Source organism: Musa acuminata, chromosome BXJ1-5 (assembly GCF_036884655.1).
Source record: "Musa acuminata AAA Group cultivar baxijiao chromosome BXJ1-5, Cavendish_Baxijiao_AAA, whole genome shotgun sequence".
NCBI classification, from domain to species: domain Eukaryota; kingdom Viridiplantae; phylum Streptophyta; class Magnoliopsida; order Zingiberales; family Musaceae; genus Musa; species Musa acuminata.
Window position 1 is genome coordinate 41,773,194 of NC_088331.1, and position 24,753 is coordinate 41,797,946.

Consider the following 24,753-nt stretch of genomic DNA (forward strand, 5'->3'; position numbering starts at 1 on the left):
TTAGATCCGTCTTGAGATTTGAAGGCAAAGCATTTTATTTTTTTTCACTTTTAAAATAGTTAATTTATGAAAATATGTTATATTTTTATCCTCATCACCAACCCATGGGGTTTTAGCTATAGTCCACCAATAAATTAGATTTTATTAATTTAAAACTATAAGTTTATTATTAAGAGATCGAAGCACAAGATATCAACATCATCGATAATTGAACCTTTGTGTTTAAGGTCTAATTGGAAATCAAAGTTTCAATATTGAAAAGGTTACAATGAAGGGAGGACATTGGACAAGGTTGATCATGCCTAAGAAATCATTTGTTTTGGATAATATCAATGAGACTAGAGTCTTCGTCCTAGTGAGTCGAAAAGAAAAGGATCATGATAAGAGAAGATCTTAGGGTCTATTTTTATACGAAGTAAAACGAGCTAGAAAAAGAAGAACGATTAAAAGAAAAGAACCTTCCACCGATTTTATTAGAGGCATTAGAGACACATTAGAATCACTATATAAAAATAATATATTTTCACAAATTTCAACTTGAGCAAGAAATTTCGAAAAATCATTGCTAAAGGAAGGATTAAGTGCTAGCAAAAAAAGAGGTTTGGATCTCTTTGACAGTAAACAATTTTATTCCTTAGCTATACTTAAATCTTTTTTCTTTTCCTACAATAAGGAAGTCTTTATATATTTGAATACTTTTTCTATAAAACAGGGTTTCCAATAATCATACTTGTTAAACAAAAAAGTCTTGTGTATTTATATTCCTAGTTCCACTAGTCAAATTTTAAAAAAAATATTTAATATATGATTCTTGAGTGAGAATAATCCTTAGGAACCGGTGACCCATAACATAATATTTAATAGTAATACTCCTTTTATAACTAGTTAAATCTCGAATGGATTCTGCTAAGCTTTATAGCTTAGACTTACTTTACGCTCCAAAAAGAAAATTATATTTTTTAGATTTTGATAAGGGATAATTTGATCGGTTGATCATTGGTGTGACTCATAGCGTACCTATAAAGTTTCGTTCTTTTCAGAACGAACAATATGAACTCTAAAAAGTACTCTAAAAGTAAGAGAGATCTGACGAACTTATGAATCCGTGGTTCTTGTACTCCTCAATCAAGGTGAGACTAAATGACCTGACTTTTAAATAGAAAAGTTTTTCTTTAGGTTTTTGGAGAACGCTGAGTTGTGTGGAAACGCTTGTCGAGCTTCCTGTATATGCTACCAGCCATGCAATTTAGGGACGGAGGAAAAATCACGTGCTCCTGGAATTTCCATCGCGTACTTTGGAGGTCGCTCTCGAGACCAAATCAGTGCCTCGTCACCTTCTGTGGGTCCCACGAAAGTTTGGTCTCCCTGAGTTGATTGGTCTCCCTGGGTGGGGTGGGGTGGGGTCCCCAAACGAAGTACTATCCAAACTGCTTTTCCGCACGTGCTTCGTGACGAATCTTGACGACGCAACAAGGGCCAACGAAAAGGAAGGGAAAGTAACGGGGCTTCCCCCACCCCACCCCACCCCCCCCCTCCTCTGTTTATTTATTTACTTATCTATTTATTATTTTCATTTTTTTGACCCGTTAATTCCCCCTCTTCTTTTATCGCATCTTTTCTTTCTTTGGTTCGTCCCTTCTCGTCCCGATCGCAAACCCCCGCCCCTTCTTTCTCCCGGCCCCGTTCCTCCTCCGCTCGCCGCCGTCGTCCGCCGCCGGCGATCCCCTACCCGTCGTGCGAGGTAACGACTTCTCTGCCCCTCTCCTTCCTCTCTCTCCCCCCCTCTCTCTCTCTCTCGTTCCTCTTCTCTCCCCTCGCCGTTCGCTGCTCCCGCTTCGGGCCGGGCGCAGCACCCCTCCTCGCTCTCTCTCTTTCCTTCCTCGACCTTATGCAGCCGTTCTTTTCGGCTGCCGAGCTGCCGGTTGAATAGGCGATGACTCTGACGCCCGTTGATCGACGGAATTACAGATTCTTGGACGGTGCGGCAAAATCTTCCGCGACATAGGTGAAAACAATATAGGGTGAGGAAGAAAATAAGCGGTTTTGGAGCAATAAACGCTTGTAAGTTCGATCGGACTTCTGATTCATTATGAATCTTTTGAATGTTCTCCTTCTTAATGTTCATTATTTTTAGAATTGTTTGTATCGAAACAATTGATGTAATGGACAATCTTATTCTTCACTTCATCTTTTGCTCGAATTGTATATTTTACAATATAATGACATTTTAGACAAATTAGACCATCCATCCCTTTGGGGCTAAATCTGAGCCCTAATTTCACCTGCTTGTCCGGCTCCCTATATAGTATTGATTCTCCCTGAAGAATGAGCGAGATTGCCTTTCGGGCTTAACTTGAAGATCTCCACACCTTTTAATAGAGCATCAATAGCTGAATCACTTGTCTACGAATCAGGGCCCAGCTATTGCCAAAGAGTGTCTGCCTTTTGCGGGATTGCATAGATATATCATCATATAGGCTTTTTTTTTCCCCCCTTTCTCTTAGACAAAATTATCGTAGTTCCGTTTGATGCATGGATTTTAAGTATGTTGGGCATTATACTAACAAGTAACATCCGCTATCACTGAAAAAATATTTTAATTAAAGAATACTTAGCAGCAGCAAAATTAGTGTACCATTATCAGCTCTTCATCGGACATGTAAATTCTGGATGGTATGAACAGTATTTAAGATCATGATCTATTGTTTTATTATTTGTATAAACTAGAAAAATCTTTGGTTGGATCGTCATATATGGGCTCGCATAAGTGCCTAATTAGGTAGTGAAACATAGGATCCACATCAAATTTTCATGAATTGTAGAATCTTCCATGTTACTAAACTATCTCTTATTATCATATTTATCATTTACCAAGTAGGTGTAATGGAGTTGTTGAACAGTATGTTACTTACATCTGAAGTGTTAGATGCCACATTTGTAGTTAACATGAATCTTTCGTTAGTCACATTTCCTCCTCAAATCTTCACAGGATTTGAATTATAGAGTTTCTCATGTTCAATCTACACGGTCAGTGTGACAAGAATGTAGGCTTCATGTCCACAATATGGCAGTTGAGAGAAGGGAGTTCTGTCAGTGTAGTGGATCACGTTGGCACCATCAATGTGGAGAGGTAACATAGCTCCAGTGAGGCGAGTGGTGAGAATAAAGGTCTTCTTGTATAAGGCAGTGGGGAAGATTGGTTAGGCTTTGCAAGACACATTGTGCTTGAGAAATGTCCATTACGGGGAATGGTGATGTCGATACGGTGATGTCAACTGCCCAATTTCAGTGCTCTGGGAATTTAACGAATGAGAGCTAGGAAAGAAAGAAGAAACTTCAATTTTATTATGATGAACTGATAGAGCCAATAATTGTTTCGGCAAATAAGAGAAGGAATTTTTACATCCATAATCACATTGAATGACTTGAAATCAAAGGTTAACACAAGTACACAGCTCCGGTAAATAAAGAAAAATAAGGAAAAAGATAATAGCACTCTTTTTTTATTCATAAAGCCATAATGACTTGTATAAATAAAAAGAAAAATCATTTAGCCATCTAGGAAATGCTTAAGAAACTTTGGAGTGAAATTGAGGTAAAATATTGTTGGCTAGCTGACACCCAGGTTTATGTTTGTACAAGAAGAGCATAACCCCATGTGGACCCTTGAAAAGTTAGGAAGTTCCTAACTTTTTATAAGCTGGAGATACATTCTGGTATGCTCATCACATCTGCTTCGTCAACACTAACCTTGATTTATTATGGTTAAGTAATGTATTTACATACTAAATTTGAACATGCTTATTACTTTGGCCTCATCATTTTCCTATTACTTTATCCATCTCTATAACGACCAAGGAAGAAACAAAGAGAAGGAGAAGAGAGGTGAAGATTGAAGAGTACGAGAATGTAAGGCTGGAGGAGGAGAGGTAATTTTCTGTAGCATGTAAGAGGAAAGGAGAGAGGAAGAAGAAAAACAATAATAGAAAATTCATTTAACCAGTCAATAACTACGCAAGAACTGCTGATTGACATTAATGTAATTTATGAAAGTTAAACGAGTTTATAGTGGTACGAATAATATTTATGATTATGGAGAGGTATATAAGTAATTCATGTCATTTGGTACTTGCAGGGTAGACCTAATTTTCCCTCTAAGGAGACTGATATTTTGGATTTTAACATGGTATACATGAGTATAGTTCTTTTACAAATTTAGCTAGTGACGATTGATAGTTGGAATTATGCTTGAAGCACCTTTTTTTCAAAATAAAAGCAACAAAACTTGAGGTGTACAGTCTTTTTTTTTCTAATTTGGGGAAGGAAGGAAATAAGATATGCACAAAAATGCTATTGACGCATGGGACAGGGGCTAATAAAAAAAAAAGGCAAGGAAAAAGATGCTTGAGAAAACTACATATTCATGTGTGTATTTGTTGTGTACGCACATATTCATGTGTGTATTTGTTGTGTACGCACACAGCCATACACCAATATATATGCATTTTTTGGAGAAGTGGGATAAACATGATTCTAAAAGATGCTATACTGCACTAAAATTGAGTAAATTCAACTTACAACCAACAAAAACCTTGAATGATTAATCTTTCTTGGAGTATGATGGATCATGAATTCTTAACAATCATTAGATATTCTGCCCCGTTTCCCATCTAGAGATATTCACATATTTGAACATCAGTAGGAGTGTAAGATCTAGGGCCTTCTTTGTTTGCTTCAATCAGGTTTTATGATTCATCCTTACTATTGATATGCATGATGTGTTTATTTAGTATTTTTGGCAGTTTTAAATTGTCTCTGAATTTATGCCACTTTTAACACTTCCTTTTTAGTCTACTTCTGTAACTACCTTAAGATAAATCATGCATGTTCATTTTGTAAGCTGTGCCCTGCCTACTGTTAGTTTATGGTACTTGTGAGTTTAGCTTGACACTTGGTGAATCGAAGTATCTAATCAAATGTCCATCTTTTCAGATCATCAATTTGGTAAAGATGGCAGACACCAAATTCATTGGCAAAAGATGGGAGGAAATGGAGACTGATGTCTTAGTGAAGATATTTAAGGAGTTGAACATGATCCAACTGGCTCCAGTTTCCCGAGTTTGCCGTTCATGGCGCTTGGCTTGTTCAGATCCATTCATATGGAATACCCTTGATCTAGGGCTTCTGCAGTCCAACTTTATCCAGACAAGAGCATCACCATACATATGGGTGGACGAAAGATCTGATAAGAGGCTGACTCGAATATTGCGGGTGGCTATGGCTCTTAGTCGTGGAAACATTACATCCATGATATTTCATTTTAATTTATACATGAAGGATGACCATCTTAGTTACATATCTGAATGGTAATATCTTGCCTTGCTTTTTTAATTTATTTTTTAATTAATTTAATTGATATCAGTTAAAACTTTCTAGGTCTCCAAATGTTATTTGCTAAGTGACATATTGGCAAATTTGTTTGAACCTATTAGTGGCACTCGGCTCACCTATAAGCTACCAACTATGGCCCACATACTATTCAGTATATTGGTTATCCTTTTTCCATGTACAGCATGATTGAATGGCTAGCATCAACCCATTTGAACCTGCAGGTTTTCTGCATCTCTTTTCAGGACAAACAATATCTAGCATGGAGCTTCTAGGGTAGATTTTACCTTTGGTTATGCATAACTGTGGTGAATTTCAAATTCTCTAGGTCAATTTTTTTTTCGTAATTTCTATTAAAATTGAAGGATAGCAATCCATGGAGATCATCAGATATTGTTGTTTGATTTATAACACATTTAATGGTTTATATTTTGAGTAGTCACAATAAAGTTCTTCATTTGCAACTTGGGTGATTAAGGTTCAACTTGTAAGAATAGCTTATTTTTTCCTTCCTAGCTTTTACATGGCTAAAGACGCATCCTCAATATGTGTTGTTACTATGACTTTGTCAGGTCACCTCATCTTAGAAGACTAGTTATGCCTGCTTGGAACCGCATCACGAAAGTCGGAATATGCCAAGCTATCCGGAGATGGGAGAATCTAGAATCACTTACAATGCCCAGCATTGCCCATCCTCCATACATAATGGAGGAAATAAGCAGGAGCTGCAAAAATTTCTCACAACTCAAGGTTATGGGTACATTTGACATGCACTTTGCATCTGCCATTGCCACAAATCTTCAAAAGCTGAAAGTATTAAGTCTGCGGTGCTCGATAGTTACGAAGGAAGCCTTGTTGTATATCTTGAATCGCATGGATAATCTGGAGGTGCTCAATATATCCCACTGCCTTCTGCTTGAAGCCCTCGCAACTTCTGGACGGAAGCAGGTTCGTTCCGAACTAGACCAGTCCATCCTTCAGAAAGCTTCACGGATACGAGAATTCTTTCATTGCCAAAGCAGCTCATGCACCACATGCAAGAGAATGATTGAAGACGAAGGTCTGATGAGATGGTATCGGTACGAGGACTGGTTCTGGCGTCGGGATGAAGTGAGCACCCTTGATCTCGGAGACTATGGAAAGTTGTTTGGCAAAAACTGTGTGAACAGCTTGACTGCATAGTGATAGTAGTTATTCTAAGAATTTAAGTTCATTTTTCAGAAGCTTTACAAACATTTTCGTAATATTGTAATGAACAATAATAGTTTTGACTGATAATTTGTTGCAGTGTTCTCCAGCTGTATCAAGTGAATGCTAACGGTGATCAGAGCTTGCATTATTTTTGGGACCGGTAATAGTGAAAGCCCTTTTCAAGTGTTAGTTTTCCTGATAAGCTAAAAAAAAAGGAGAGAGGGATTTTTTTTTTCCGATTTATGTGCTTTTATCTTAAAATAATTATACAACAGGTTTAAGGCAGCACGTGGAATTCACATGCGACGGAAATCATACTCTACAAATAGCATCTCACTGGAATTTGTCACGTGCTTTGTAAACTAAACATTATTTGTGCTTTAAAATACCCTTGTATCCGGACGAGATACAAGGGTATTTTAAAGAACCTGATAGCACACCCTAAAAGCATCGGATCACAACCATTATGACATGCCCTCACGACGTGGCCACATCCTATTGGGTAGTGACAAGAATTCGGGAGCCTCCGCCTTCTCCAATTGGATGCTTCCGCGTCGCGACGGTATGAACGCAACATAGACGCGGACAGGACGGGAATGTAAAGGCACGGTTTAGAAATCGACACCTCTTTTGATCACATCTCGGCCGTCCATCACAAGATGCAATAGGGAACTCAACTCACGTGACCCTCATTTCCTATTCGTTTCGTACTCCTCACCGACTCCGCTCGAGAGCAGGGGAGAGAGAGCGAAGGCGGTGGCGGTGGCGGAGGCTTGGGAGGTGGCACCTTCTTCACGGTGCTGGCGATCGTCACGACGACGCTCTACCAGGTGTCTGTCGGGGTCCTCCATCGCCATCACCGGAGTCCGAGATCTCGAGTGTGGTAGAAATATTTATTATTGGTATGAATAAATCAAAATAAAAGAAAAAAATTCAGTCGGTCAAACTAAGGTTTGAGAGAGTCTTGTAATATTAAAAAAAGAAATAGATTATGGCTCGAGGAGTAAATTTATAAATAACAAATAAACTTCACTCTCAAGCTCAAGGAACAATCTTTTTAAGACATTTCAGCTCCTTATGCATGACACTCAAAGACCTCAATCTATTCTCCGACGATGCTCCTTTTAATAAAAGTAAAAAGAATATAATTATATCAAATCAAATATATGATCGATCCTTCCTAAAGAAAGATAATATTTTGACTTGATTTGAATAATAGTATTTTTTATAAATAATATTCTTTTGTTAATAAAATTTTATCCTAATAAATATAAATATTTATAATCTTGAATATTTATAATTTTTAACCTTAAAAAGTGTCTTTTAAATAAAGAGAATAGAAAAAGAAGAAAGAAAGATAATATTTTAAATATAATAAATAAAAAATAAACTACCTTTACCTCAAGGAGCAAACTCCAAAGACGAAGAAGTCTCACACCTTCTCGCACATACATAATGCGATAATTTCATCGGTAAACAGCTATAGTTTCATACCACTTATACTAACATGGGAAGTACTCAATTTACTGATCTGATCTATTCTTTGACATAACAATGTCCAAGTATAAGAAAAAAATAAATATATGATTATAATTATAATCATAATTGTAGCAAATTAAATAACAATGCCCTTTTGATAAGTCCAAGTATAAGAAAAAAACAAAAATTATAATTGTATCAAATTAAATATATGATTTGTCATTTCTTCGAATAAAATAATATTTTTAACTTTATTTGAAGAATAATCTTCTCATCTTTTTTGATAGACTTCTATATTCTCGTGGATATAAATCTTGAAGATCTTCAATCAATATCTATAATCTTTCATCACAATCATAATTTAAATTCTTTCTTTTTTTTTCTCCTTAAGTAACCTAAAAATTATGAAATTTACAAAAATATCTCTAAACTAATTAAATTTATTCAAATAAAATATAAATTAAATATCTTCCATATCGTACTCTTTTACTACATAGCAACTTGTCTCAAGTTCATATAATTACGATATGAATTGATCTTGATTATAGATTATTTTGGCTAAACCAAAGACTTTTATACCAAATCCGATATAAACATGTACTCTCGATTTTCTTAATAGATGAAAACGAAAGAAAGATAATAAATAAAAGATAATTACTAGATTCACTCTAGCTCACTGAGCGAATTACTATGATGAAAGTCTCGTATCTCCGTACGTCTTACACATCCCTCAAGGTCCTTGAATAATTCTATTCAAAAAATAAGGAAAAACTCAATTTATCTACTCTGCGATAAGAGATTATAATGTTCTAGCAAGGATCAAGTACAAAAAAAATAGAAATAAAAATATAATTAAATCAAATCAAATATATGATCTATTGTTTGAAGATGATAATACTTTTGAAAAAATAATCTTTCCTTTTTATGATATTATTTATTGATAGACTTCCATCCTCCTAGATACAAATTATTAATATCTTCAATCAGGAGATCTAGTTTTCAATTATCATCATCATTTGACTTGTTCCATTTGCTTTCTTTCTTCCTTTGAGTTCAATAGAAATGACCTGAAACTTACAAACGTTCCTCCCAATTTAAGGTTTTAGTCTTACTAAAACATAACAATAGAATCCCCAATGCTAAAATATCCTAAACTTTCTGAAACCCACCCAATCTTTCCATGGCCTTAGAGCTAATAACATTAATTTTTTATGATAATTCATTTATTAATAACTTCCATTCTGTAGGTATGGATTTTTGTTTTAAAAATTCGATGGATCCTATCCATTTGGTTGGATAAATCCAAGTTCCTAAATGGTTGGTTCGTACACAAATTTTGGTAACACAGGATTCAACATCTCACATCAAATGCCCTGCATCTTTCAGAGATCCAATGGTGTTTCATCTAGTGGTCATCCTCTCAACATAAATGCTGAAGTCCTTATTTCTAACATCCTTGATTGCATGTTTTGCCTTCTCTTAAACTTGACCTATAGATCTGTATGTTGCCTTCTCAGGATGTTCTATGCACCTGGTGGACCATATGCCACTATAAATGATGGTAAAGCTGCAAGTAGAGCATTGACAAAGATGCCATTTGAACCAAAAGATCTGACTGGTGATATACCTGGACTTGGGTGCCTGTGACCGATGGATCTGGTGGCAATACCTCTGAAATGACACAAACAATCACAGAGATAAAAGGGTGTCTGACTAAACCTCTTTAATATTTCTTTTGCCCATTGCCTCCCGTGATGGTACTTTTGACATTAATAAGATGTGGTTCCTTCTTGCTTTAATCTACTCCTTGCAAGGTAAGCAATGGCTAAATAAGTTTCCTCAGGTATAACAGGTGGTGAACGAATTATATAAGATGGAACTTCCACCATACATGGACATCAACGTAGCAAGCATAGAACAAGGAGATATTTGCCAGATAAATAACAGCTCAACAGTGAAACATATTAAACTCTAATTTTGCCAACTTATTATCCCTTTTTCTTCTCATCCTTTTCTCTAGAGCAGATTTCCAGTATGACCAATTTTTGCATATGATGTCGACATAAAACATAGCATCTCCAAATCAGTGCCTCAAATAAAAACAGAGCAGAAGGCAAGTTATTTGTTATGCATAATGTTTCTTGGCATGCAAATAATGCAGTTGCAGGATAAGAAGAAAGGATTCAATTAACATACGGAACATTACGATTACACTTACAGGGAAATAATTACCAAATGAGGTATGACATGCCATGCACAAGTTTTAAATAATGGTACTTCCACCTTACATGATCGTCACTGTGGCAAGCCGAGGAGATATTCGCCGAATAAATAGCAGCTCATCATAATATACACTCAACAGTGAAATACGAGAACTCTTATTTCCCCAACTTATTAACCTTTTTGCTTCTCATCTTTCTCTCTAGCGCACTCAGCTTAATTGTATGGACAGCGGAGTGGGGAAGCATTACAATGTTTCATTTCCAGTACGTCTATTTTTGGCATATGATGTCAACATAAAACACAGCATATTTAAATCAATGCCTGAAATTAAAAAGAAAAAATGAAGGCAAGTTCATTGTTTGTAAAACTTAAATGTTATTGGCATGCAAATGAGACAGATGCAGGGAAAGAAGAAAGGATTCAAATTTATATACAGAACATTGAGATTTACACTTGGAGGGAAACAATTACCGAACACACGGTAATATGTTTCACAGAATACTTACCTGATCTGATCAGTACCTGAAATAACAATGTAGTCTGTCTTACATCAACTCAGTGCCTACAGGATCGACAAGGAAATGTAGCAGAAGAGCTTTTCCCGTGATAGCATGGAACTTCAGCTTCCACATCTGCATAACATTAAGCATTTTAGTCCTAAAAAAATAATGTTCTTCGTATCCAGCAATAAAATAGAACGATTGGCAAGAACTTCATAGATACACAATAGGTCTCCTATGAGTCGAATCTTTCAAGATTCTTTTACAGTCACCAATAGAGAATGTAGTACCATCCTGTATTAAAAGGTTTCTCAGGAACATGGTTGTGCAGCAGCCGACTATTATAATAGATGACTGGGGTCCTAAAATGAAGCTAAAGAACTTCAAATATGTGATTAAATTATTAGGTGTGCATAAGATAATCGACAAATTAGAACCTATGTGGCAAGTAAACATGGACATAAGACAATTGATTCAGATGCCCATGGCATCTTCTGTGATCAAATTTTAAGGTTACAGAGTTGTTTTTCTTTTTCTTTTTTGCATAAAAGAAGAAAAGACCACTGGTACATGCCCAACCACTTCAAGCTAGTCCGAAAGAAAAATGATTTGTTCATATCAAGGATTGAAATATTGTACCGTATCGAAGTTTCAATATTTTCTTGGTACGGTACGGTATACCGAACGGTATACCGTTATATATATATATATATATAATATTTTATTCATATATCTATTTATTTATATATTTATATATAAAAGTTTTAAAAAAATGTGCGGCGTCGTTGAGAAAAACAAGGTGACGTCACCTTTATATATATATATATATATATATATATATATATATATATATATATATATATATATATATATAATTTGGCGACGTCGCCTCTCACTTCTCCCCTAGCGGGGCGACATCGCCGAGGTGACGTCGCCTCGTTTTTATATATAATTTTTTTTTATATATAAAAGATTTATATATAAAATATTTTTATAAAAGGTGATGTCACCCTTTTCGGTGACATCAACTTTATATATATATATATATATATATATATATATATATATATATATATATATTTTCCCTTCTCCGAGCGACGTCACCTTTTTCGACGATGTCGCCTTAAAAAAAATAAAATAAAATAAAAAATTTATACACACACACACACACACACACACACACACACATATATATATATATATATATATATATATACCTTCGATGTCGTCTTTAAAAATAAATATATATGTCAGTGATTTTAAAAGCATTATGCGCCAAAAGACACCAACGTCTAAAAACGCCCAAGGCCCTAGGCGCTCGCCCAAACGAAGCGAGGCACTAAAATATAAAAATATATAATATAATTATTTAAATAAAAAATATGCTATTAAATTAAGAAAATTGGGTACCAAATCATAATAAATAAATCATAATAGTATATTTTTATTTTTTAAATAAAAAATATACTATTAAATATATAAAAATTAATAGTATTAAAATTAAAAATAATATATTATTAATCTAATAAATAAAAATACTATTATTAGTATACAGTTAGCAGTATACTGTTAATATATTGTTAACAGTATAGTGAGAAAAGTGTAAGAAGACAGAGGCTGCTGAGGCAACGGCAACGACACCAAACAACAGCCGTAGCTGGAGCAGGAGCGGGAGCGGCAAGCAGCGGTGATAACGGGAGTGGCGAGTGACAGTGGGAGTGGGAGCTGCGAGCGGTAGCGGGAGCGGCGACAACAGCGGCGAGCGACAGCAACGACGAGCAGCGATTGTGGTAGCGGCGAGCAGCAATTGTGGCAGCGACGAGTAGCAACAGTAGCGACGAGCAGCGACAGTAGAGAGCAGCGACGGTGGAGAAGAAATCTCGTCAGCAAAATCGCATGTTATGGTTGGGGAAGTCGGGGAAATCACGAGAGGGTGCATGATATCAGTGATTTAGTTGGTTCAAAGCATTAGAGACCAACCAGACCTAAAAATCTGGTTCGGTCGCCTGGTTTAACCCAGGCGCTCGCCCGAAGCGCTTGGCACTTGGGCTCGGGCGAGCGCCCAGGCAGCGCCTCTTTGAAGCGAGGCACCTGGACATGAAGCAAGGCACTCGGGCCTCGCCTCGCCTTGCCCGAACGCCTAGGCGAGCGCCCGAGCGCCTATTAAAATCACTGATACCTATACCGTCCGGTAACGGGCGGTCCGTGTACCGATCAGTTGACGGACCGATACGTACCGCTCGATACGGGCGGTATTATTCAAAACTACGTACCTTGTATATATATATATATATATTTATTTATTTATAAAAAAAAATATCACCCGGTAGCGAGTTGTCCGCATACTAGTTTACTGTCAGACTAGTATACCACCCATATCAAGCGATATCATTCGAAACTATATACCTTGATTCATATAGCCTGCCATTTAACAGTATTGTTGAGCATACAAACTGAAACCAACTGAATGATGGTCAATCCAGTCATTTGAATGCACAGGGCATAATAATGCAAAAATGCTTTTACCTACCTTAAGAAAGGACATCAGGTTGAAAAGGAAATATAGGACAGAATTGGCCCAACACGATGTAATTCTGATTCCAGTGACAATTATAGAAAACATATTAGTATGCAATGTAGACAAACGTTCGACTGATGATAGCCAAATGGGTGGGACGACATTATAAACACAAGTAAAACAAGAGAGAATCTAGTGAATGGTTAAGTGCTCTTACGTCCTTGTAGATGGGGCTTTCTGTGAATATCTTGAAGGCTTCAACTGCACAACACCAAACCACAATGAAACATCAACTAGTAGCCATTACCAAAGTCATCATCACATCTGTCTGAGAGTGGTTTATAGACCCTGTTCACTAAATCCATCACTGAGCAGGCACCTTCACCAAGCATGTCTATTTTCAAAGAATATGAGCAATAGATTTTAGTACACTTACATGATGGAAATCGCATCACTGCAGCATGAGTGTATTCACTATCTGCAACATTGAGATTGCAACCTGGTTTATCATTATACCAGAAGTGTAAGATATATTTGCTTCATCACAGTTAAAATGTTTCACAATTTTCACAATATAAAGTTAAAAGGAAGAAGCATATGATAATTATTGCATTTTTTTACTGACAATATTATGTCTAAAACAATTTAAATTATTGTTCAAATCAAGTCGTCATCTAAAACAGAAGCCAGGCACTTCATAAAGCTAATTGTGTTTCATTGGAAAAATAATGTAAATGTAATCATTCATATAAACTGCTGTTCCCTTCATTCTTAGATTTTGGAACTGATCAGTCTTTATCAAGCCAAATCCAAATGAGTTTTATTTGAGCAAAAAAGCTGATTCTTGAGGCCATCCACCAGGGGCCAGACCAGAACCATCAGAAACTTCACACCTAGTAAGGTTTTAATGAATGTCAAGTAAGGTTTTAATGAATGTTCTGAAGTGATCAGGACAGAACCTTTTAAAAGATATGAAAGTCCTCATCTATGTAAGAAGTATATATAACCTTATATGACCTCACAATAGAAGCAAGAGGAAAGAGGATAAGAATCATAGAACATCAGATAATATTATATAATATGCACGCAAACACACAAGTTATCTAAAACCAATGACAATTAAGTCTTAAAACCATGGTGAAGCTTGCCAAACTAGCTTCACTCCAAAAAGACAAAATACATCTAGTACCAAAGAGTTGACCAAAAATTTGGTTAGTCCAAAGTAAAAAAACAATGATTTGGCCTATAGCATAACACTGCCAATGTTGGTCCCAAGTCCGAACGAAAAGTTAGAGGGTTGCATTAGGTCACTAACAACCAACGCAAAGCTATTTTCAGATCTCATAAAAGTGGATCTTAACCAATTTCAGTATAGAGCTAGGTTGTCATACTGAAGTGACGCCACCTTCACCACCTAGGTGTTCCAAATTGAAAACGGTGGGCTAGGAGGTCGCCCAGAAGCGACCCATCACATCGACGCTCGGATATGGTGCTAAGTAGGCAAGGATTCTCTTAATATTCTGGATCAATAAGAGTAAAGAAATTAGTCCAAGAATAGAGGGTTAGGTTTGCAACTTGGAATATAGGAACACTTTCAGGGAAGAGATTAGAATTAACAGACATTATAATCAAAAGAAGAATAAATATTATGCTTACAAGCAAGGTCCGCCATACCGTATCATACCGGAGTTTCGACCCAGGCTCGATACGGTACGGTACTGGTGTACCGGACAGTATACCAGGGCGTACCGATAATTTTATATTATTTTGTATACTGTAGCAGTGCTACAGTGTAGCACTGTAGCGGTACCGGGCGGTCCGCATACCGAATACCTGTCGGACCGGTAAGTACAGCCCGGTATGGGCAGTACGTTTCGGTACGGCAGACACTGCTTACAAGAGACTAAGTAGGCATGAAAAAAGTCTAGAAATATAAAATTTGGTATATTTAAAAAGTTAAACACAATATAGTGTAGGAATTTTTGTTGATAAGGACATTAAAAACAATGTTGTAGATGTAAAAAGATTTAGAGATAGAATTATGGTTTTAAAATTTGTGAAAGGATAAAATGTTTTGAATGTTATTAGTCCTTATGCACCTCAAGTCGGATTAGATGATTAAACCAAAAGGAAATTTTGGAAAGCTTAGATGATGTCATTCAAGAAATGTCTATAATAAAAAAAACTTATAATTGGAGAAAATTTTAATAGTCATATAGGAAAAACATATAATGAATATAAAGGGGTGCATAAGGGCTTTGGTTATGAGGAGAGAAATGAAGATGGTGGTATGATTTTGAATTTTGCAACTTCGTATGATCTTATAATTGTAACTACTCACTTTAAGAAGAGAGAGAGACATTTAATTACTTATAAGAGTGGTCACAACTGTAATCAAATAGACTATTTTCTCATTAGAAAGATAGATAAAATTATAAGAATTGTAAAGTTGTACCTGCTGAAAGTTTAACGAATCAATTTATATTGGTGATATTAGAAAATGGAAGAAGAAAAAGATAGTAGAAAAAATTACTAAGACTAGATACTAAAATTTTAAAGATGATAACTAATAAGATTAAGAGCTTAGCAAAGGAGATTCTTGGTGAAACTACAGGTAGACATACTCTTAAGAGAGAGTTGGTGGTGGTGCGAGGAAGTTCAAAAAATAATTTTTACTAAAAGATCATGTTTTGAAGTTGAAAAATTATAAAAATAAAAAATTTAAAAGATATAAAGAATATAAAAAAGAGGCTAAAAGATAGTTATCATAATAAGATATATAGCTTATGATAATTTTTATAATAAATTAGATACTAAAGATGATGAAAAAGATATATATTGAATTGCTAAAGCTAAAAAAAGAAAGTGTAAGGATTTAAGAAATATTAGGTGCATTAAGGATGAAGATCAAAGAATGTGTATAAATGATAACGAGATTTAGAAAAGATGAAAAAAAATATTTTTATAAATTATTTAATCAATATTCCACATAGGACTTAGATTTAATGATAAATAATAGTGGTAGATTTAATAATCAAAGATTTATTCATAAAATTAGAGCTAATGAAGTAAACGATGCATTAAAGAAGATGAAAATAGCTAAGAGTGTAAGGTTTGATGGTATCCCTCTTCAAGCTAAGAAAAGCCTAAGGGACAAAGAAGTAGCTTAATTACCAAGCTTATTTAATAAAATCACAAGATTTGGGAGGATGCCTAATGAATTGAGAAAAAGTTTTCTAGTATCAATTTCCAAAAAAAGGGCTGACATACAAAATTGTTCAAATTAAAGAGGAATTAAAATTATGAGTCATACTATGAAACTTTGGAAAAGAATTATTTAAAGTAGGATAAGACTTGAAACAAATATCTCTAAAATTCAAATTAGTTTTATGCTTGGAAGATTAACCATAGAAGTTATTTATTTATTAAGACAATTAATGGAAAAGCATAAGGAGAAAAAGAAAGATTTACATATGATTTTTATTGACTTAAAGAAAGCTTATGGGTTCCTAGAGATTTATTATGATAGGTTTTAGAAAAGAAAGGTGTATCCACTAATTATATTGATGTTATTAAAGATATGTATAATAATATAACTACTAGTATTAGAACTATAAATAGTGTGTCTAGTGAGTTTCCTATTAGCATATGATTATACTAAGGATCCACAAGTCTCTATCTTTTTACATTACTAATGGATGAACTTACTAGTTACTTATATAATAGACCTCCCTAATGTATATTATTTGTTGAAAATATTATTTTAGTTGATGAGAGTCTAAGTGAAATTAATTATAAACTTGACCTATAGAGGCAAGCTTTAGAAACTAAAAGTTTTAGGCTATATAGGACTAAAACTGAATATATAAAATGTAATCTTAGTGAGTCTTGAAATAAGCAAGAGAATATAGTTAAATTGGATGAACAATAAGTTTCTCTAAGTAAAAACTTTAGGTATCTTGAATCAATTATTTAACAAGATAGAAAGGTCGATTAAAATATTATTTATAGAGTAAAAACAGGATAGATTAAATGACGAAGGGCATCAAGAATCTTATGTGATCATCGGATACCTTTGAGATTAAAAGAAAAATTTTGTAAGACAGTTGTGAGACCAACAATACTTTATGGATTTGAGTGTTGGGTGGTTAAGAAAAAAATATATACAAAAAGTTTATTTTGTTGAGATGAGAATGATGAGATAGATGTGTAGAGTTGCTAGGAAAGATAGGAAAAGAAATACTATTATTCATAAACAACTAAGAATTAATTTAATAAAGGATAAAATGAGAGAAAATCATTCAAGATAATACAGGCATGTGATGAGGAGACCTTCGAATGCGATAGCTAAAAAAGGTAAAATAATTAATGTCAATGATACGAGGAGAGGTAGCGGAAAATCTAAAAAGACTTTAATAGAAACTATAAATAAAGATTTAAGTACTTTAAACATAACTAAACATATGACTATTTACAGATCTCAATGGTGGCAAAAGATCCATGTAACCAACCCCAAATAGTTGTGACTTACGACTTTATCATTATTGTTGTTGTGGTATTTAGCCTATAGCATGTCTACCTAATTAGCAGCACCTAATCACTAAAATAAGTTATGGTGGCCAAGATCACAACACAAAATGACTGGAACACCAAGGTAGAATGCAGAAAGAAAGCATGTAAATCGAAAATTAAACATACCTTGTGTTGCCTGTACAATGTCTGAACCAAAATCCAGAGTCAAGTTCCATAGACTAGCTAATGCATCTTCTACAGCATGTTCTGGTGCAGTCTTGGAAATAGACATCAGAAGCATGCACTCAACACCATAGTTGAACTCCTAATAAATCATACAAAGCAAGAATGTTTCCAGGTACCAGTACAGAAGACTTGTCAAATAGTATGTAATGCTGGAAGTAAATTAATTGAGAACTGCTAGATGATAAATCTGGGTAAGACAATCCAAGGAACTATGGGTATTTTATGACATTTTACAACCATAATTCAACAGATATAAAATTCAACTGCAAGTAGTTTCACAAGTGTCCTAGAACAGTTGATAGTTCTTCACAAGTGTGAAGCTACACATACAGAATACAATCATTAAAAACAAATATCTGTTCCTGAACAAATCCATCAATATTGAGATAACTAATGAAGGATAATAATATCAATATTTGCCAAGTCATAGATTTTATATTGAAATTGTTCCAAGATAAGATCTGAAAATTTGTTATCAAATGTTTTAATAACTTGTGCTGCAGTACCTGCCATACAGCCTCCAACTATATTAAGTCCAGAACATCCACTTACAAGTATTAACGAGGAATATCACAAATATGTATCAACCATCAATCACTTTAGTCTTCAAGTAATGCTAGGCCATAGAAATTAGTTGCATTATTATCTGTGACATACCGACCCATAACTTGAGTAAGGTTGGATGTTTATTTTGGTTGTGCTATGGTCATATGGATGTATGTAATCCATCTCAGATAGAGCAATCAAAGATTTTACTTTTTCACATGGTGTCAGGCCATGACTGGAGTGAGACCAGGCCATAGTCCATAGGACTAATTCCTAACAATTCAAATAATCAAAGCCTAACATTCCCATTCTGGGAGGTTACAATTGTACCAGAAAAAGGTCATGAAAGTGGTTCCTAGGTTCCAAAGTAATCCCAGGGATTTATAGATTATCAATAACTTTCCATCTTTAGATGTTTGAAAGTTGAAACAATCAATAGTATTCCACAAATTAATTTTCCATGCTTCTTTTAATAATTACGGTTTTGTTGTTGTTGCCTTATGCTTCTTTTGATCTACTACACAAATTGCTTGATCTTAGATGAATTATAAGAGGTCTTCCCGCTGATCAATGATATTAAGCTGCAATTTATATCACAATCCAATGATTGGAATTATCCTTGCCTTTCTCTTGAATAAAATTTTTGTATTGCTATGAAAGTGTATAAATTTAGAACCACAAATTGTACAAATTTATTCCTTACTCTTACAAAGTCAATGCTTTTTAATTGCAAGCCAAAGCTATGAAACCCAACATTTCTGTCTTCTGATGTACACCTCTTGTGTTTCTAGTTTCCAAACTAAAATAAATCTAAAAACTGGACTGAATGCCCAAAACCTTGAATCATCAGTTATTGTTTAGAATTTATCCCTTCAATGAAGGAATGCATGCCATACATTCATAACGTTCTGTAGAAACTGTTTAACCTTCAATTCTCACTTATTTGACCTCTTGCTAATAACCTGATCTGAGTATAAATTGCATCAAGTCTAAATCATCAATATCCAAGTAACCTACTTCCCACTGCAATCCTTCCATTTCATTAATCTCTCACAATGTAATAACATGTTGTACTATGAGAAGTAACTAAATTTCAAGAAAGGCATTATAACTCTTATCCGGATAGTTCTGGAGGTACTTCATGACATGCTATAGCTTTTGCATATCAAATCCTGACTAAACTGAGCCAAGAAAATGTTCCTGTTGTGATTGTCGATAGCTTCACCAGATATCATTTTTCATAACCAAATAGCTTTTGTCATTATGCTTACAGCTCAAAAATAGCACATAACTACTACCTTAAATATATATAATCCAACAAGATCAAACAGTTTGAGCAGGTAAATGATTTACATAACTTCAAGTTCACCTAACCTCTCCCCTCCGGAATATGGGAATGATATCATCCTCTACTTCAGATTCATAATCGACAGAAATTGATCCCTACAACAGCCAAAGAATTATAAGTGTTACTAGTAGTAGCTTCAAAATACAAGTACTTTCATGATAGTCAATATTGATTTAAAGAAAAATGAAATAGGAAATGGAAAGGTGATTACATGTTAGGGCATACATAGCAATATGGAGTGACATGTTCCTTAAGAATTCTGGAATAGTAGGAATTTGAGTAAAATTTGGCAAGATCTTCTTTTCTTTGGAAACGCATGTATACTGCATGAGTAAAATTATCAAGATTTGGGCACTCTATACGACCTGCGATAAAAGAGACTATAAGTCACCATGGTTATGTTTTACAGACCTCTCTTATGATTGTTGTACATGAAAAGGAAATGGTATGCTTTCACCAAGAAAAAAAGAATTTGCACTATACTTGATAGAACAATATCATCAAGCTGATCTAATGGTACCCCACCTATTTTTTAATTATTTATGAAAAGAGATAAAGAACTCCATAACTAATTACATTACTATCCAAAGAGATCCAAAATATCTACTTAAGAGCCCTTGTGGTCTTCTAGTCATGTGATAACTAATGAAAAGACTTGATTAAACATTCCACACTAATGAAATAACTTTTGCTCTTTGAAATTCTTTCTACAGCTGAAAGTCTTTTTCTTACCTTGTCAGTTCCTCTACACCACATCAACAAAAAAAATGATGCATACAATTTTGACAAGATAAAGCTTCTAAAACTTGTGTTTGTGTTGGAGCTACCATATTGATCATCCTCAAAAGTGAGTGACACTGAAGTGGCTACTAATTAACAGGAGAAATTAATATTCTCATGGTTCAGTCTAATTTTTTTGACAAACAAATTTAAAAATAAAAAAAGGAATCAATCAACATTCTTTGGTAATGCCACATCACGAATGTTATAGGCTACAAAAAAAAAAGAACAAAAGTTACAAGTAACCAGCACATGAAATAGAAAAGAACTATCAGATGTCACCAATAGTAGAAACAAACACAGGTCTGAGCATGGTACTAATAAAAAAAACATATGGAATTAAGACAACATTTAACAAGGGAAGCATCAGAAGTCTGACCTAATGATATTGCAATTATTCCACTCATCTGATATTGAGATGTGTAGAGATAATCAAGCATGTCCTTTTCCTCAACATCAGATAAATTTTCCTTTGCTCTCAATAGAAGAATATGCTCGACGATATTTCTGTAGGAGTTAATAAATTACATGCTTCATGCATTTAAAATCTCTCTAGAGCATAAAAAAGTTATATTTCTATCATTAGAAAGCTGAAAGTAACAGGCACAGGCACAACATCTTAAGGCTCAATGTTTAAAACCCAGATACATTTTCTGGATGCCTTAGAAGCAAACACATTTTAAAAGGATATGACAGTAAACTTATTGATTTTATTTTTCCTACAAAGATACTCTACTCAAGCATCCAGAAACCACAGGATTTGTAATATTTAATTATTAAATTAAATAAATCAAGTGCAACTTTAGTATTTTGAGAAAAAAAAAAGAGGAATGCAACTATAGTACTAAAACAGATGGACAAGAAATTTTCGAGAGCAAAATTTTCTCCATTCTTAGAATCGTTGTTCAACAGAACAACGAGACTGAAGAAGATATAATATGAAGAGTCAGAAGGGGATGATCAGAGTGGAGAGAGGTTGGAGTGTTTGTGATCACTGTTTGCTTTTTTTATTATAAAAACAGTGTAGACAAATATTTAAATTTTGGGCAGAAAGAAACAAATATATCTTTAGTGGATTGTATTGCAAAGACAAAGATGCTAAGATGGAAATGGAGTATTATCTGGAAAGAAAGACAAAAATTGAATTCATGAAGAATTAGAGGAAGTGCCAACAAAAACTAAAATGAGGGAAATTAGTTCAAAGGAGACATAACAGCATTGGTGAGGCAAGCCAACAAGAAAGACAAAAATTGAATTCATGAAGAATTGGAGGAAGTGCCAACCAGAACTAAAACGAGAGAAATTAGTTCAAAGGAGACATAACATGGTGAGGCAAGCCAACAAATCAATTCATATTAATGGTGTAAAAGAGGTTGAGGAGGGTTTAGGATGCTTAAATAGGAAAAAAAAGAAAGAAATGTTCAGTTAGTTGGTAGCAAAGATTGAAATATCGTACCGTACCAGAGTTTCGAGATTCGCTCGGTACGGTACGGTACTATATATTGAGCAGTATACCACTCGATATATATATATATATATATATATATATATATATATATATATGTAAAAAAATTTGCGACGTTGCCGAGAAAAACGAGGCGACATCGCCTTTATATATATATATATATATATATATATATTTATATATATTTATTTATTTATTTATATATATATAAATATACCGAGCAATATTATTAGACATTGAAGACCTCGGTTGTTAGTGATATTGCTCACAAAAAGGACACTTGCATAGAAAAACTAAGAAAGAATCTGGTGTATGTTAGTTCAATAGAGATAATGCACTTAATAAAACTTAATGGCGAAGAAAGAACCATGCACAGCTAGTTGTCGTGATCACCATTGTTGTTATTGTTGATGCTGTACTATGTTCAAGAGAAACAAAATTATCATACATCATGATGATCCAGAGCAGCATGTGTTTTCTAAATGCCACTGAAATTACACAAGAATTTTGCAATCTTGATTCAGCTGTGACCATGACAATTGATGCAATCTTACAGGAAGGGATTTAACATTGACACATAAGCTCCCCCCTGGCTAACAATATAGAACCAACAAACTCAAGAACTTTGCTATATTTTCTAGATCCTGATTGTTATTAATAATTTTGGCAAGCCAGAAAAGGTTAAAGAAAAAAGGATTTATTCATCCTGCTACACAGCATCTTGTAAATTCATGATGTTTTCATCTTCCTTCCTATTTACCTGGAATTCATTTACAAATATATTTATAGATTGCTTTCTTCTAGTGAGATATCTCATTTTTATCTTCACAAGTCAAATCTGATCATTGTATGAAGCTTGCTTAACAACAAACATAGCTCATAAGTTTAAACTAATACTATCTCAACCGATTTAGAGATGAGCTAAAGGTGCAGATGCTGATGATCAAGTTTATGATATCATGTTTAAGGACTTGAGCTCAAGAAGATATCAGTACTGCTCCAAGTTGGCCAACTGATCTATCCCCCTTGCAGGTCTATTGAACACATTTGCAGGAGAATTGAAGTCATAATACTGGAGCAGACGAAATTGAATAGGATCATGATGAGATTCACTGTATGTTGCAACTAAGATGTACGTCAAACCTTTATTATTGTATCCAACTTAAATATTATTGTATCCAACTACTGCAACTCCTGAATAAATTCTGAAATCACTTCAAACAAAGAAACCGTAGGCATGTCTAACAGCTACATTTTCACATCAATCGAACAACGACGACAATTTATGCAGCCATTCGCTAACCCAACCGGGTCATAACCAGGTTCCACCTTTCAATCCGACAAAATGTAGAGGACAGCAATAATGATAGAAAATAAAAGAACACGATCCCTTAGAAAATCAAGAATTTATCTAAAGGAAGAAGTACGAAAGAACGAACCTCTTCTTAACGTATCCATCCACCGACGAACCATTACCGGAATCCAAATCATCACTGAGCGAAAAATATATTATACCACTATTCCATCGCTTAGAGCTCACTCTCGAACCCACAGGCGATCTCAACACTGCACGAGGTTCAAATTGTAAAAGACTACAGAAAGTGGAACGAGAGAATCTCGATCGATAGAGCAGACTCACCGTTGATGGATCTTCCCCAGGTACGCAGTCCAAGAAATCGAGCACAAGAGTGGAAGAAACCACTGGGGGAGATCGATGCTAGGGTTCGATGTAGAGGATACACGAGGAGGGTTGGGGTACACAGAGCCATTCTTGGCGATGGAGCGATGTCCTTCGCAGGCTCAAGAGCGGGATTTTTATTGCAGATCGGCGGTGGGTAGGGCGGCAACGGGTGGACGGGAGAACGGTGTCCTAAATTACTCGACAGCCCCTACCTAGTCGATAATTTACGCGAGTAGACGCTGAACGAAGACAATAAGATATAAATCGGTGGGGACAGAACGGTCCACAAAGACCGATTGATACATAACGGTCCTTCCCCCTCTTTGTTTTCCTATTTTATACAATAATCGTTTCCTCCTCTCAATTTCCGGATTCCATCCGATCGGATTCAAATATCATCTGATCAAGTTCGAAACGAACTTAAATAGAAATTAATTATATGATTTAGATTTAAGTTTGATTATCTTGGTAATTAGTCAGTTCTCGATTTTAATAAAGGTAAAATAAAATATTTCGGATTAGATTAAGATGAAGTAAAATTTATGGAAAGATTATCTATTATTATTTTTTATTAAATTTATGGATTAGATTAACTTTTCATATATTTATAATCTAATGTTCATCTTAACTATTACATTTTATTTATATTTATCTCGAGCTTATTCAATGACGGGAACAAATTCATGTAACTGATCTTAAATATGATCTTGAAAAGTTGATTTGCTCTTACTGTCGTGTTCATTTCAAACTTTTATTTACTTAAGTTCATTTACGGGTGGAGTTAAGAACGCGAGCATCACTATCGGGTCCCGCAGTGGGTCCCACGCCGTTTATCCAGTCGCCACAAACGTGAGACGGCCACTGGTGTTGGAAAAT

General features: G+C 34.8%; 2 protein-coding genes across 4 annotated transcripts; one reads left to right on the plus strand and one right to left on the minus strand.

Annotated features, from left to right (window-relative positions):
* Positions 1-1,582: 1,582 nt before the first annotated feature.
* On the plus strand, positions 1,583-6,685 carry LOC135674340 (F-box/LRR-repeat protein At3g48880-like). The gene is made up of 4 exons (XM_065184107.1): positions 1,583-1,741; positions 1,969-2,061; positions 4,993-5,366; positions 5,961-6,685. The coding sequence occupies exons 3-4, from the start codon at positions 5,011-5,013 to the stop codon at positions 6,568-6,570; spliced, it is 966 nt and encodes a 321-aa protein (XP_065040179.1). The 5' UTR covers positions 1,583-1,741; positions 1,969-2,061; positions 4,993-5,010; the 3' UTR covers positions 6,571-6,685.
* A 4,001-nt stretch (positions 6,686-10,686) lies between these two features.
* LOC135674342 (uncharacterized) lies at positions 10,687-23,992 on the minus strand. 3 transcript variants are annotated; one of them, XR_010513592.1, is made up of 9 exons: positions 23,836-23,992; positions 23,636-23,762; positions 21,111-21,238; positions 20,177-20,316; positions 19,978-20,046; positions 17,998-18,136; positions 13,736-13,798; positions 13,517-13,647; positions 10,687-10,913 (listed from the first exon to the last, which is right to left on the minus strand). XR_010513592.1 is itself a non-coding variant. In XM_065184108.1 (9 exons), the coding sequence occupies exons 1-9, from the start codon at positions 23,963-23,965 to the stop codon at positions 10,827-10,829; spliced, it is 927 nt and encodes a 308-aa protein (XP_065040180.1). In that variant the 5' UTR covers positions 23,966-23,992; the 3' UTR covers positions 10,687-10,826. The 3 variants fall into 3 exon arrangements, 1 of the variants encoding a protein (XP_065040180.1); XR_010513591.1 differs by having other exon boundaries at positions 13,517-13,654; XM_065184108.1 differs by having other exon boundaries at positions 13,517-13,560.
* Positions 23,993-24,753: the final 761 nt, after the last annotated feature.